This window comes from Triturus cristatus, chromosome 5_1, assembly GCF_964204655.1.
Source record: "Triturus cristatus chromosome 5_1, aTriCri1.1, whole genome shotgun sequence".
Classification (NCBI taxonomy): Eukaryota; Metazoa; Chordata; class Amphibia; order Caudata; family Salamandridae; genus Triturus; species Triturus cristatus.
Window position 1 is genome coordinate 349986803 of NC_140587.1, and position 15736 is coordinate 350002538.

General features: G+C 45.2%; 1 protein-coding gene across 1 annotated transcript in view; it reads left to right on the plus strand.

Annotated features, from left to right (window-relative positions):
* CSMD3 (CUB and Sushi multiple domains 3) overlaps positions 1 to 15736 on the plus strand; it is a 2836509-nt gene that overhangs the window by 2727830 nt on the left and 92943 nt on the right. Inside the window, exon 64 of the mRNA XM_085605076.1 lies at positions 5351 to 5530. Coding sequence (XP_085461202.1) covers positions 5351 to 5530 — 180 coding nt within the window. The remainder of the gene's footprint in view (positions 1 to 5350; positions 5531 to 15736) is intronic.

The following is a 15736-nucleotide window of genomic DNA, read 5'->3' on the forward strand; positions in this document are numbered from 1 at the left end:
TATTCAGTGTTCTCTGGGGTCAAGCAGAAGAGCACTCTGTCCAATAATGTGCATGGCAACACCCCAGAGCATAACCACTTACTCCAAAGTGTGGCATAATCTTCTCTCAGAAACTTTATTTCTCCAAACATTCAGTATGGCTGAAATCTCAGCTGAAGGAGCAACAACTAGTTAAATCAACCTCAAGTATGGTTCATTTCCATAGCTGTCCTCCCCCTGCAATCTGCAAATTCCTGCCTTAAGTCTGCCATCTGGCTGGGTCAGAGGGGTAGATGAACCTGAGACCGACGTACACGCTGGGCTTCCAGATCTCAATTCCAAGTAGAAAATTTAGGAAAAGCCCCTCTCAGGATTTTCACCATGAAGGCACTGATGTCACTGCCTTCTATTCCCAGTGCAAGGCCCAAAACTGTCAAGACACGTCCTGCAACCCTCATTACAGGTCTCATCCTGTAGCTGTCTCAAGGAGTTATATATGAGACCCAGTGAGGCTTTGTGATCATTTCTCTGAGGAGGTGAGTTCTTATGTGCAACAGGTTCTTCCGGGTAAACTTGCCCTGTTACGGAATAGTGCCACTTTAAAACACAAGCCACTGGAGATTTATTCTGTCCTTCGCTCCTCTTTCTAGAATTCCCACCCTCAACTTTTTCCTCTAACATTTCTTTAGCTTGGCTGTACTACATGGATCATCAAGTGGTTTCTGAGGCCTCAAAGCCCCTAAAGATGCAGACAGCAGGTAATTTTCCTGTTCTTCGGAGCTTGAATTTGGGGTGACTGACCCTTCAGTTAGTAAAAAGAACTTGTTCCCCTTGTTCGGGGGAGTTTGCTGTGGAGGCAATAACATGTATCTGGGGCTCGGTTCTCCCTGGGTGGAGGTAGATAAACCATGACCTTGAGGGGGCATTTGGGGATCATAGATGGTTGACTGAAGAGGGTAGCCTATAGAAACTATATCGGGAGGGTGCAGCCCCACTGAATCCTTCCCTGCTTTGCTCACAGCTTCTCTTACAGATTTATCTGGTTGAACCGGGGCAGCAGAGTAAGCAGAGTTCGTATCTATCACTACTGCATTTGGGAAATGCCCGACAACACGCGCCCCCCTCCCACTAACCTGTTTCATTGGAGGTGCTTCAGTCTCTTGGTCCGATAACTCCCCGTTTGTCTCTCTTTATTTTCCTGATTCTCCTTATCAGCTTTGAGAGACTGTAGTGGAGAAGTTTCATCACATTCACCATTCACTGCAGATCCATTAGGGCGACCCTCACTGGCCTCCCAGCTGCCTGTGTCTACCTGACCATCTGCGGCTTCCTCAGTCCCTGACCCATTTTCCAAAGTAGGTGTTAAAAAATATTCAGTAATACATTACTGATAAGGTGGCCCTTGCTGCTCTCAAAGCTGGTCTCCCTGGTTGGAAGCATTCCTATGCACCAGCAAAAGAGGCATCATCCCCTTTGAGGGCGTTTGACACCAGTTTTCCAACCCCCACACTACCTTGTTCCATTTTTAGGCATGGCTGCACCATAGCCCAGGGTGCATCTGTTTATTCTAAATGCAGTCTTGATCCTTTGGGCGGCATACTCGTTCCCCAGTAAGGCCGAAGCTGGATGCCATGAGAATGCCGGTCACCTGCGGTGTGGTACAGTCCACAGTGGGGATACAGCAGCTGTGAGTACAGCTCAAGTCTTTGCTTCCTAGGCTGTTTGCAAAGCTCGGTGTGTGTTCTGCAGGGGGCGAGAGCTGCAATACAAGTAAAACCATATCTCCAATACGCTCTCAAATTTCACTTTACCAGCTTCATTTCCACTATATGTCACCAAATTACACACACTGAGAGGGAAGCTATGAGACAGATGCGGGAAACGATCGCCTTCTTGCCCGATATAGTGAGCAGATGTGGCACATGTTGGTGGTCCATACAATGCAAAACAACACACAGTCTGAAATAAGGAAGATAAAGGCCATTATGAAAGAGGTTTTTCGGGGATTCTATGAGAGGTTACATGAAGAAGAAATTGACGATGATAATTTAGAAGAGGATATAAAATGCTTTCATGTCACTTGTGGGAGTCTGAGTGTGGAGGACCGGGATTTACTAGACGCATCTTTCTTGCCGGTAGAGGTGCAAACTGCCATTACGAGTCTGCCATCGGGGAAAGCAGTAGGAGAGGATAACATCACCTTAGAATTTAACAAGTTCTTTTTAACAGAATTAAAATCTGACCTGCTCTTTACATTTTTGCAGATTTAAAAAACAGCTACAGATTTTTTTTAAACAGCTCCAGATTCGTGGTTAACAGCAAACATTATTGTTTTTTGGAAATCGGTGTAAACCACCACAAGAGCCAGGGTCTTACAGGCCTATAACCCTTTTTAATAGTGATGCCAATTTCTATTCCACAACCTAGTCATAGGTAATTTAGTTTCACCAGGACAGCAGCAATTACTGTTGGAAATAAATATATATGAAAAATGGCACAACATGCCAATATCATGTGTTTAATTATTAATCAACATGTTCCAGTTCTTATTACTGTGCTAGTTTAAAATCATATTCATTTAGAATTTTACTACTGCATATATGTTTTTGGAAATACACACTCTATATTGTAAATACAATTGGGATCTAAAGAGGTGGAGTTGGTCTAACCCTCAAGAGTACAATTTTCCCCACAACAAACTTTAATTAAAATAAAGATATTAGTGAGCAGGCCAGAGAGTTCCGGACCAAAAAGCTACTTTAAACTCTGAGGGCCTAATTACAAGTACGGCCATACTCGCTGTGGTGGTCCGACCACCGCCACACTGAAGGTCCACGCACCATATTATGAGTGTGGCGGTCGGATTGCCGTAATACTGCCGGCTCCAGTGGGATCAATGATCCCGCGGTGCCAGTGATCTGGAAATGGGCAGTAATATGCTGGCGATACTGCTGCAGCATTGCCAAGCCTATTATGGGTTGGCTGTTCACCTCCCATTTAATGACGCTGAGCCCGCCATAAAAAGGGTTGCGGAGAGGCAAATAAGGGACCCTAACAGAGCCCCCTGCCGTTCCTGGGGGTGCATGCAGGAGGGCACATGTTGTGCCCCCATGAATTGCACCCCCATTCCTGCATGGTGTGGCATACATGACATGGTGCATGTCACACCATGCAGGAATGTGAAGTTGGCGCTCTTACGGCGGTGGCCTGCATATTAGGCTCTCATATGAGCCTACCATACCACTGCCTGCCCGACCTGAATTCAACACTAAAGCCGGCGGGCGGGCGGGCGCACCACAGCCTTAGTGATCCTCCTGCGAACGGCCCATATAATTCATGTTCATTTGTATTGTTTTTTTGCCAATAATGCTAACTGACCTTTACATGTCCTTACGTGTGGGTTATGTATGCATTGCCTGCACCAAGTACACAAAGACTTTGGTATAATGTGGAATTTTAAATCTCTTCAAAGTGCTCTTTTATTCTGATATTTGATCATTCTCTGATAATTCTATGTGACCATCATAATCACTGAATTATATAGTCCTATTTGTTTGTCCACACATAAAGTAGAATAAATGATTGAACAAGGGTACATAGATTTCTTTGTGAATTAGCTAATGGTCCTGTGGTTGCCAGAATGGTTTAGCTCGCAGTAGGAAGACGTTTTATTTCAGAAGATGATCATGTGAAATTTATTTATGAGAAACATCAGGCCAGCCTGTTTTGTTTGGGACTTACAGCGCTTTCTCCTGGGAAATTTATGACATCCGTGAGATTGTTCAATCAGCTCACATTATGATGATGACAATAAAATGTATTTATCAATTTCTAGTGACTCACTGTAAAACGCACATTGACTCAAAGCAATCCAGTGGGCTTGCTAACTAACAATGTTGATATTGTAAAAATTGCGTGTGGTAAAAAAAGATATAGTGCAAATGATGATCTTTTAGCTCATGATTCACTGCCCCTTTTTGTGTAAGCAGCATGGTGAACATCTGTCAATTAACTTTACAGAGCTTAAAGAAAAGGATTATAGTTCCCACTCAAAGCTGCTGCATCACATGATGTGATCAATTTCTTATTTTAGGTCACTGTGGACATTAAAATGTGGCATTTACATAAATATTGCTTACGCCTCATGGAAACTGCTCCCCCTTTCCAAGCAGTTTCAAATGAACATCACTAGTACACCTGAAGTCCACAACTACAGCAGTTTTTAGAATCACCTCTGGGTTGTTATTTCACAGACCATGAAGCATCTTTAGAGGGGAGAAGATGCAAAATGGGAGACAAGAGGAATGCAATAATTCGCTGCTCATCAAATTTATTCCTGGATTGTTGATTGGGAAGGAAATATGCCTATTATATCTAATATGTAATAAGCTAAATTTTGCTGTTTTTCAGAAGAACATTTATTTAAGTATTTACCACGTCATTTATAATGAATTTGGGCCACAACAACTTCTGACGGCTTTGCAATCTCTCAATTGGTGAAAACTATTTTTAAGGGCCAATTAGTTTAATTCTGTATTTAAAAGCTAGTTTCAGTGCAACTAAAGAAGGGACAAACAACGTTTAAGTGGTAGAGGTACGTCAATGCACATTGGCTTCTGCAAGCCTTTCTTCCATTGATCAATCATAAATAGCCGAAACTTAATGCAAACATTGGGGGAATGGGGTTAATACTTCAGTTTCTCAAAAAGATGCACGGTGCTAGCTTTATTTAGATGTTGGTTGTGGTAACATCTTTTTAATACATTTCTTTGTGCCGATGTTCCCAAAAAGCATGGTTACATATAGTATTTAAATTCATCTGCAACAAATGTTAATACTTTTTGGATAACTATTTCTTTTGACTTTCAAGCCAAATGTGCAATATTAAAAATGGCATATGAATGTGTATTTGAATTTCTGTTCACTCTGTACCACCAGAATGTAAAAGCAATGAACAGATACTGTAAAACAATCATACGAATGTTGTATTAATGTAAAATTATTTTTATAGCTTGTTGCACTCCATAAAATTTAAATTGATAAGACTTTTATTGCAAAAGCACAGTTTTATATATATGGAGGTATTTGTATGCACAAACCGAGATATTGTGCAACAGAGCACCGAGGGAGTGTAGCCCTAAGACATAATTTATGTTCAGTACAATGAGGCAGAAAAAGTTGATTTGAGAACTTGCAAGGCATTTGCCCTTGTATGTAGTATTGTGCCAAATAGCTTTGAATGTATGATTATACAACACCTAAATTATTGTGAGTGTAAGGACAATCTTTCCCTTTTCCACTTTGGAAGAAAGTAGTAGTAGATGTAATGCATTTTTAATACAGAAAAGTAAATAGATGTTTTTTGTTACAGCTCACAACTGCAAACAGCCAGAATCGCCTGCGCATGCCAATGTTGTTGGAATGGACCTTCCTTCACTTGGTTACACACTCATCTACACCTGTCATCCTGGATTCTTCCTCGCTGGTGGCACAGAGCACAGAGTCTGCAGATCAGATAACACCTGGAGTGGGAAAGTTCCAAGCTGTGAAGGTAACAAGGCTGAATTTGTAAATAATACATCATTACACTTTTTACCATGTACATCATTTTCTAAGATCGTCCACTGCCAAAATTGCAGATGTGATGCATCACTATTTGACTGGTCAGTGATATAATCCAACTGATTAGAGTCCATTCGAGCAATGTACCTCTGAACAAGTTACATTTTGTTGTCCATGAAGTATTATTACAGTATTATTTACTTATATATAATATGCAGTGCACAAAGCTGTGAGTGAAGTGTCTCACTTCGCCCTCTCCTGTCTTTTCAGTACTTAGATAGCAGCAATTGTGGTGGAGGTTTTTGCACACTTTGTGCTTTTTTGTAGTAAATGGGGTAGGGGCCAGGGATGTGGTGTGAAAATTGGGAATAATTATTGCAAAATTATTGAGTCTACGGGAGTATCGAGAAGGGGTTTAGGAATGGACATGCTAACCCAGAAATACAACCACAAAAGAGAATGATCTTTGAAAGTCACAAAATGCACTTCAAAATTTAATTCATCCCTATCAGTGTCAAAACAACTTTAAAAGTACTCCAGTTTAGCCTTGAGTAAGCCAGTCCCATCATATGGCCAACCGCTGGTACTGCAATACGCTGTTCTAGAAAACAACGGAGGCATGGAATTAAACTAACATCCAATTTTAGGAATTACATTTTAAATAATTAAATCAATTATTTTATTCATTTAAATTATATATTTAAAAATATGACAAACAATAAGTATGATTATTGATTGATTTAATTTTTTTAACGATACATGTTATTGAATTTTGTATGGTACAGTACATGGAGTAATACAATTTAGCTTTTTAAAGAACCTTCAAACCATGAAATGGTACAACAGAAGGCCATAACATACTGTTAGAAACTGGGTTTCTGGTTGGCAGAGGTATGCACCCCGCTCAAGCAGGAACCACAATCCTAGTCAGGGTAATTCACACACATACCCTAAATTAACCTGTGTTCACCCCCTGGAAGCTTGGCACACAGCAGACAGGCTTAACTTAACATACAGTATGTAAAGTATTTGTGCCACACTTCAAACAGTGAAAACACCACCCAAAAAGATTCCACACCACATTAGAAAAATATTCTTATTAAATAAATGAAACAAGACCAAAATGACAAACATCCAATAAGTAGAACTTGAGATATTAATTTTTAAAGAATAAACAGTAAAATAGATCTTAGAACAAATTTGTGTTTATGTGAGTTAACTGGTCGCGATGGACCAGGACAAAGTCAAGAGTCCTGGAAAACCACGATGGAGTATGGGCCTGATACAGGGACCTAATGAGGCCCGCTGAACAAAAGTACCATAATCCTGGTTGCGTCACCCAAGATGCAGGGTCCGGCCAAGAGATGTGCCAGTGCTCCCGACCCAGTTGGTGTTATGCGTTGATCATCTCCATGCAATGGCGGTGATGAGTCGGTTCTGAGAACGATGGCCCTGTTCCGCGATACAGCTGTGGGTCCGGAGGCTGGGCGCTGGGTTTCCCTATGCAGTAGAGGTGATGTGTCAATCTTCTTCAAGTAGTGGCAGTTAGGCGTTCGTTCCAGAGGCAATGCACCGGTTCTGTGTATGATGTGCTGATCTTGCTACTGCAGCGTCATCTAAACATCGATTCTGCTCTCACAACAGAGTTGTGATGGAACAATCAATCAGTCAATCAAGGTTTGTAAAGCATGGCTACTCACCCATGAGGGTCTCAAGGCACTGGGAGGCTGCTGATATGTCTGAGTACTGGGTTTCAGTCGAAGAGCCCGTTTTGAGGGCCTTCCTGAATTGGGTCCATGGCGGGGACTGTCTGAGGTGGCGAGGCAGGGTGTTCCAAGTCTTTGCGGTGAGGTTGGAGAAGGATCTTCCTTCAGTTCTAGTCTTGAGGATCAGAAAGATGGTGGCCTGAACCAGCTGGGCGGAACTGAGTTGTCTGGTGTTTACGAAGAATGAGAGGCAGTGGTTAAGGTATGCTGGTCCTGATCATTGAGGGCTTTGTAGGCATGCGTGAGGAGCTTGAAAGTGATTCTTTTGTTGACTGGGAGCCAGTGGAGTTCTCAGAGGTGTTTGGTGATAGAGCTGCGGCGGGGAATGTCGAGGACCAGTCTGGCAGCGGCATTTTGAAAGTTCTGTAATTTCCTGAGAAGTTTCTGGGTGACGATGGCGTAGAATGCATTGCCATAGTCGAGTCTGCTGCTGATTAGTGCATGGGTGACCATTTTTTGGGATTCAGTGGGGATTCATCTGAATGTCTTTCGAAGCAGGCGAAGCGTGTGAAAGCATGATGAGTTGACAGTTTTGACGTTTATTGAGGTTTATTGTGAGTGAGGAGTCCAGTCTGTGGTGGTGGGTGGGGTTCCCAATGTGGAGGACCGGTCTCAGGATGAGGACTTTGGTCTTGTTGCAAGTTGAGTTTGAGTCAACTGGTTTGCACCCAGGCAGCACTGGCCTTCATCCCACTGTGGACGTTGTTTCTGGTGGTTATGGTTTTTTTGGTGAGAGAGAGGATCAGTTGGGTGTCATCGGCATAGGAGACGATGTTGAGTCTGTAGTTCCTGACAATGGCTGTGAGAGGAGCCATGTAGATGTTGAAGAGGGTGAGACTCAGGGAGGAGCCCTTGGGTACTCCGCAGCTGATCTCCATGTGTTCGGAGGCGAACACGGGAAATCTGACTTGCTGCGTTCGACCAGTGAGGTAGGAGTGGATCCAGTCTAGGGCCTTCTTGTGGATTCCAGCATCGTGAAATCTCGCGATGAGGGTGCAGTGGGAGATGGTGTTGAAGGTGGCCCAATTTCAAGGGTCAAGGAATGGGGTGGCACCACTTGGCAGGGCAGATTCACAGATGGCAGAGTCCAAGTGCAGGAGCAGGATACTTGGAAGTCTGTTATGTCCCTGAGACTTCAGAACAGGTGCCCGCCAGTCAGCTAGCCCTTGGAGTTCTTCTGGCTCTGGGTTGTAGAGATGCAGGTCCAGTGCTTCTCACTTCAAGGCAAGAGGGCAACAGGTCAGCACAGCAAAGTAGGAGCCCAGCAGAGTAGCAGTCCACTAGTTGCTTCCAGGAAAGCCAGATGGTTAGGAATTGTGCGAAGGTGAAGAGTAACCCTGGGCGGCCAACCACGCTATGCTCGCGTAGTTTGCGTAATTTGTGCAACTTCGCGCTACGCGAAATGCATGTAGCACAGTGCAAAAACTCGTAGCGTAGCGTAGTTGGCATTTTTTGCTCGCTCGCGGTCCTCGACGTCAAGATGGTGACCGCCAGCGAGCAAAAAGACATCCCGGTGAGAGTTTTTCCTCGTTCGCGATCAGCAACATCAAGTTGGCGATCGCGAGCGTGGAAAATAAACCTCCCGGCGAGATTCTTAACGCGGGGAGGTCAGGTTTCTCATTGCGAGCGGCAGAACACAACAACTCGCACTGTGCGTGATGCCCTTTTCAATGATTGCACAGTGCGACAAGCATCCGGCACTGTGCAATCATCCCGAACAGTGCACTACGCAGTTCACGTAGCGCTACGCGTATCTCGCGTAGTGCGAAGTGCACTTCGCGTAGCTACGTGTAGCGCTACTACGCAAACTACGCCCAGGGTTAGAAGAGGCAAGAAATTCCAGAGTTTGGAGGCGTTATAAGAGAAAAGCCTACCACCAGTTATAGAACTCTTGATCCTAGGGATCTCTGCTATGTACAGATCGTCTGATCGAAGATTCCGATTGGCTTTATATGGACGAATCATGGTGGAGATAATAGGAGGGCCAAGTCCCTGCATTGACTTGTGTACTAAGCACAAGGCCTTGAACCTAATCCGTTCCTGAACCGGAAGCCAGTGAAGGGAACGGAGGGCCGGTTTAGCTGAAAGTCTATTGGTGGTTCCCGTCAGGAATCTTGCAGCACTGTTTTGTACTGATGGGAGTTTAGTGACTGCGGAGATGGGGGCGCCCAAATACAGGGTGTTCCCGTAGTCCAATCTCGAGAGTATAAATGATTGGACCAGTACTTTCCTGGCTTCAAAGGGAAGGATAGGCAGGACCTTTCGGGCCATTCTAAGGAGACCGTAGCAGAGAGCTGCCGTTTATCTGGCCTGGGTCCTAAGACTCAAGTCCTGGTCCAGCCATACACCAAGGCTCTTGATTTCTGCTTTCGGGACTGGGGCTGGACCCATGCTAGGGGGCCACATCGAGCTGGGATTGAAGCTGAGACTGTTGCCTAAAATCATAATCTCAGTTTTTCCTCCGTTAAGCTTAAGCTGGGAGGCGTTCGTCCAGCTTGAGATGTCGTTTAGACAGGTGTAGAGGGTATGGATTTTTTGGTCTGCTTGATTAAGCCCGACCACCAATTGTGTGTCATCAGCGTAGGTGATCATCCGGATTCCATGGGGAGCTACTTTGGCTGCTAGAGGGGACATATAAATATTAAAAAGAGTCAGGCTGAGTGATGAGCCCTGTGGCACACCACTCAGCAAATGGGTGGGCTTAGATACAATGTTTTCTTCAAAAACCTGAAAGGGTCTCCCCTCCAGGAAGGAGGATAGCCATTGGAGTGCCGTACCATCCACTCCTATGCTCCTGAGTCGCTGGATCAGAATCGAGTGATTCACCGTATCAAATGCGGCGCTCAGGTCCAGGAGTAGAATGGCCGCCGAACCTCCTGAGTCCAGGATTTTCATACTTTCCTCTACTACAGCCAATAAAGCAGTTTCGGTGCTTTGGGCGGTCGGAACCCGGTTTGAGAAGAATGGAGCAGGCTATGGCTTTCAACAAACCCAGAGAGAGTTAGGTTAACATGTTTCTTCGTTACCTTGCTTATGGCTGGCAGAAGGGATATGGGGCGGTAGTTGCCCAATTCTACTGGGTCCAGATTTGGCTTTTTGAGTAGAGCTTTAACCCTCGCCTCTTTCCACTTGGTAGGAACTATTCCAGTGGTCAGCGAGGCATTGATCAGATTTATCAAGTTAGGGGCTATTATTATAGTGACCTGTTTCAGAATGTTTAGTAGCGCTGGGTCAGTAGTAGAGCCACTCTTTACCGTGACCAACAGGGAGACGAAGGTTTCCTGGGACACGGGTGGGAAGGCCTCAAGGATATATTCAGGGCGGCCTGAGTGGAAATCCGTCTGAGGGTGAGGGAGTTTGTCTTCCTCATCCTTAGATGGGAGGGATTCAAGGATGAGCTGGACTTTGGTATTAAAATATTCGGCAAGTTTGTTGCACCGTTTGCCAGAGGTATCGGGGGCTGTTCTTGGGGAGGGGGCTTTGAGTAAATTTTTGGTAATGTTAAAGGTCTCTTTGGGCGTATTGGACGCGGCTAGAATTCTACTATCATAGTAAGAGGCTTGAGCCTTTCTTAATTCAGCTTTGTAGGCAAGAATAGCTAGCCTATAGTCCTGTTTTTTTGAAGGAAGGAAATCTTTCCTCCAATGTCTTTCCTTCACTTTACATTGCTGCTCTAAGGTGCGCAATTCTGGCGTGAACCATTGGGCATTATGGAGCCCCGACATTTTTTTTATCGTGATCTTTGGGAGGATAGCATTGAGTGACTCCTCAATCCAGCCGAGAAAATTCTCATTAGCTTTGACCGGGCATGGATTTAAGCTGGGTTTGATCCTTTCCAGCTCATGGGACTATTTCACTGGGGGGAGCTTGCTCCCCCCAGCAGTTCCCTTAAGTTCAGCTAGGCTAGAGAACACTTGGTCAAGGAGGTGCCCTTTAAGGTGTGTGGTCTGTCTAATTTTTTGAGAGAGTTGAAGAGATGAGAGATCTCTGGACAGCTCGCATGCATTGAGGGCCTGCGGGTCATCAAAATGGAGGTTAAGATCTCCAAGGATAGTAAAGTTACCCGCCGCGCTGGCCAGGTTTATCGTGGCCTCGAGTAGTGATTTATTGAACACCCCTGTTGACCCCGGGGGACAGTAGACCAGGATGATTGTGAATGCGAGAAGTGGGGAGAAGTCAATAGAGAAATGGACATTCTCGCAGTCTTCGAGAGGGTTGCCCAGGAGGCGACAGGTGAACTGTTCCTTTTGGGCAATGGCAATCCCACCCCCTTGGCCCGTAAGTTGATCAGTTCTTTGTAACACAAAGCCGGGGGGGGGGAGTGCCTGCAAAATATCTGGCTCTGAACTAGGAGTAAGCCACGTTTCAGTAAGGGAAAGTACATCGGGTCAAGATCTCTAAGAAGCATCCAGATCTCTGCCGTATGTTTGGGCAGGGACCTGCAATTAAGGAGTAGGATTCTAAACTCGTCCGTATCGTAGGTATGGTCTAGCCTGTGTGGAGTAGGATCATGCTTACATTTTGGGCAGTGATTAGGAATTTTGTCAGGGGGAAAGACATGCCCACACTTAGCTCCTGGGGCGCCATTTAAATTCCTGAGCTGAGAGCTGGAATAACTGTAGTGGGCTGAGGTGAACGATGCAGGGGTCCTGGCCCCTGGGCCCGGCCTGGCGCAGCTGGGCACAGACGGGCTTGCATTAGGCACGCCTTTGGCATGCCAGTGGCGCGCCCGCTGCGCAGACGTGTCACAGTGCGCATTTATGTGACTCACGCTACACCAGGTCCAGCGGCTAGACCGCTGACCCGGTGATGCCTCATGCGGAAGTGTAGCAGGCCCCGAACCCCTAGAGGATTGCACACAGCTCTATTCCCCGTACACAGGAAAATACAATTGTTAAAAGTAAGTAAAAAGAGTAAAATTGAGGTTTTTGGCAAATTTCTAGCGCAAACAGCACTGACCTGCAACCACACTAAAACGCAAGTGCTCTGCTTCCGGCCCGTGTCAATCAGCGCGGTCGTGTCACAGTGTACATTTATGTGACTCACGCTACACCGGGTCCAGCGACTAGACCGCTAACCCAGTGATGCCTGACGCGGAAGTGTAGCAGGCCCGAACCCCTAGAGCATTGCACACAGCTCTATTCCCCGTACACAGGACAATACAATTGTTAAAAGTAAGTAAAAAGAGTATGTTGTGATATTAAATTGTGATAGCAGAGACACCAAACATCGGATTCCATCTCTTCCTGATTGGAAATTATACTCACAAAATGTAATAAGGTAATCCCAATGTTATCCTGTGGGGGGAGATAGGCCTTGCAGCAGTGAAAAACGAATGTAAGAATTTTTCACTACTAGAACAGGTAAAACCTTAGGGTACATGTCCCACTTTTTAAATACACTGGACCCTGCCCTTGACCTGTCCAGGACCTACCTTAGGGGTGATGTATTAAAAAGCAAAGGTTTGGGCCTTGGCAAGAGGGTTACCTGGCAAGAGGTTTAACTTGCCAGGTCAACATGGCATTTAAAACTGCAAACACAGGCTCTGCAGTGGCAGCCCTGAGACACGTTTTAAAAAGCTACCCAAGTGTGTGGCACAATCAGTGCTGTATGCCTAACATCAGTATTTAATGTACAGGCCCTGGGTATATATAGTGCACTTTCCAGGGACTTACGAACAAATTAAATATGCCAATTGTGAATATGCTAATGTAACAATTTTATTTACAATTCATCTTTTGCTCAGTACTGTTGGATCGTTTCGCAAATGCTTTTTTTGTCACAGTATACACTACAATATAGTCCTTCATTGCAGTGTATAATAATAATACATAAAGCATCAGGGCAAGCGCCCCTACAAAGTATATCTTGATATGTTGTCAGGTATTCTAACATAACGTGTTTTATATTCACCTGCTCTCTTCCCAGATATTGGTTCAGTAGCCCGTGTATGCCTACCACAATTCCCAAATCTTCTCCCTCTTTTTTGGGCAACCCCAAATCTGGTATTATACTTTTTCTGCCTTGTTTCACCAATCTAGATCAGTTTTCCAATAACTCAGTCTCTGCAGGCGATCTGCGCCCAAAGCCCTCGCTATGTTCCTTTTGGCCACCATGGTTGTCACCATAAGCCATATCGTGGTATATTTGGACCATATCATCTCTCTTGTCATACACAGGAAATGCTACCTTGCTTCGAGTGGGACTGCTTAGCTTGTAACCTCGGCCATGACCCGTATTACCCCCTGCCAGTACTGGTGAATAATGGGACAGGCCAATAGCATATGAAAGAACGGCCCTGTCTCTCCACACCCCCTGGCACATTGATTCGAAGGACATTTTCCCAAATGGTGCATAATTGTTCTAGAGGAATAGGATCTGTGGAAGATTCTCAGCTGTTTGAGTCTGAAGCCCGGAAAGTGTGTTTCTAAGGATTTGAAGCCCCTTCACCCTCTCACCTTCTTCTAACAGACCCTTGTCAGTTCCCCACGCCTCCCTCAAAGCTCCCAAAGGGTCTGGTGATTTATTCCTACGTTTTTTATACATAAGGGAGGTGACCTTGGCTGTCATAAAATCTAGTGCATAGTGTTAACATTTTTTAAGCAGATGGAACATGCACTTCACCACTGGTTAGCAGTGGTAAAGTGCCTAGAGTCCTAAAGCTAGCAAAAATGAAGTCAGCAAAAAAAGGAGGTCTGAAGGCAAAAAGCCTGGGGAAACCATGCTAAGGAATCCAGGTCTAACACATTCTGTTCCCTTCCCCTTCGCCACATCCCTCCTCCCCTCCATCAGGTGAGAGTCAAAGACATCACCCCGGACTCGGTCCACTTTCTGACCTCCCTCCCGAGCTGTTCAAACGTCACCCTATGTTTGGCCATATTTAGTCTCAAGCATGTCTCTCTCGGTGATTCATGGTAGGAGGTCCATCCCTCAATATCTCACCAAGTCTGCCCATATCTTTATTTATTTTTGAGGAAGGCTATGGCCTTATTGACCTGTCTTTCCAAGTTCATACTGTGGTCCATCCTGCTCTTCCGCTCACACACGCATGGCCACCGTGAGCACCAGCCAAAACAGGGTGAGTTTGTGTCTGCTATCATCTAGAACACAACTGATGTGTGATAGGACTAACTTTGGGTCCTGCAGTATGGCCCACCTTAGGACCCCCTCCCAAGAAGGAAAGCACTTGCAGCCAGCATCATGATAATTTGGAGGCAGACTCAGTCATTTGAAAAATGCCCCTTTTGGCTCCACCTATCAGAGACAAACCGGGGAGGCTATCACCTCCATCCTCTACAATTGATGTCAGGTGCTGTAGGTTCTGTGGAGGATATACAACTGTATCAAGGGGAGTCTGGAGGAGACAGCAGAATGTTGTGGCCCTTCCTTGGCTTCGGCCCACTCCTCATCCTTCAGTGCCTACGGTCTCACTCCCGAGCAGCTCATAGGGATGTAAAGGGGTCAGACATGTTATTAATTATGTTTAAATACTAATATGTGACTTTGTGGTCTCCCAGCTAACCCCTGAGGAGTTTTGTCTCTAACAGGATATAATCGGGGAGATCATCTAAGTCTGAGATGTATGGTGTCAGAGGGTGCATGAGCTACAGATACCGATAGACTTGGCTTTGGTGGAGCCCGTTTTCCTCCTGCAGTGTCTGGTAAGATTCTGCAGGACAATGTGGAGATCCCTATGGTATCCCATTTCTGGAACCCTGGTAAATTCACCACTTGTTTTAGTAGGGTGCACTTCCATGGAAGAGTCAGTCCCATCAACATATTCTGCCACCTTGGTTGTTGCAACATGAGGCTCCACAGTCAACGCACCACCTTTGTCACCGGCAGAAGAGGAGTACATGACTTCACCCCATATAACAGATGTTGGATCGACATCCCTCCTAAGGCACGTTTTTCAGGGCATATGCGGGTTCACCCAAAGCTTCGCACCACCATTCATTCAGATGTGAGGCTCTAGTATGACTCGATGTCAGCAGCTGCTATATCCCCATCAAATGTGTATTTTAACCATTTAATCAGGGCAATTAGTTGGATGCCGTTATTCTACAGAAAGCTACAAATCATGGAGTTGATTTTGTGGAAAAAAGGGGTTCAGATGTTGTAGGGGTAATTCTTTGATTAACATAAAAATCTCAGCGATGACACAATTTTTAATATGGCTGATTTACTCAAGAGGGACATGGAGAGGAGTGCCGTCCAGGCGCTTAAATCAGTAGCAACCCTCTCCATCAGTGGTTGAATATTCATCTCTCATGTCAATGTGGGCAGCTCGTAATGTAAACTCTCAGATGTTGGAAACCCATTGCTGATACCTTTAGGTTTGCTGTCCATCTTAGGTCCTGTGTGTGAGTATTAGTTTGAAATATTACCAACTTAGACATGTTAATGTTGAGGCTGGATGCCTCCTCAAA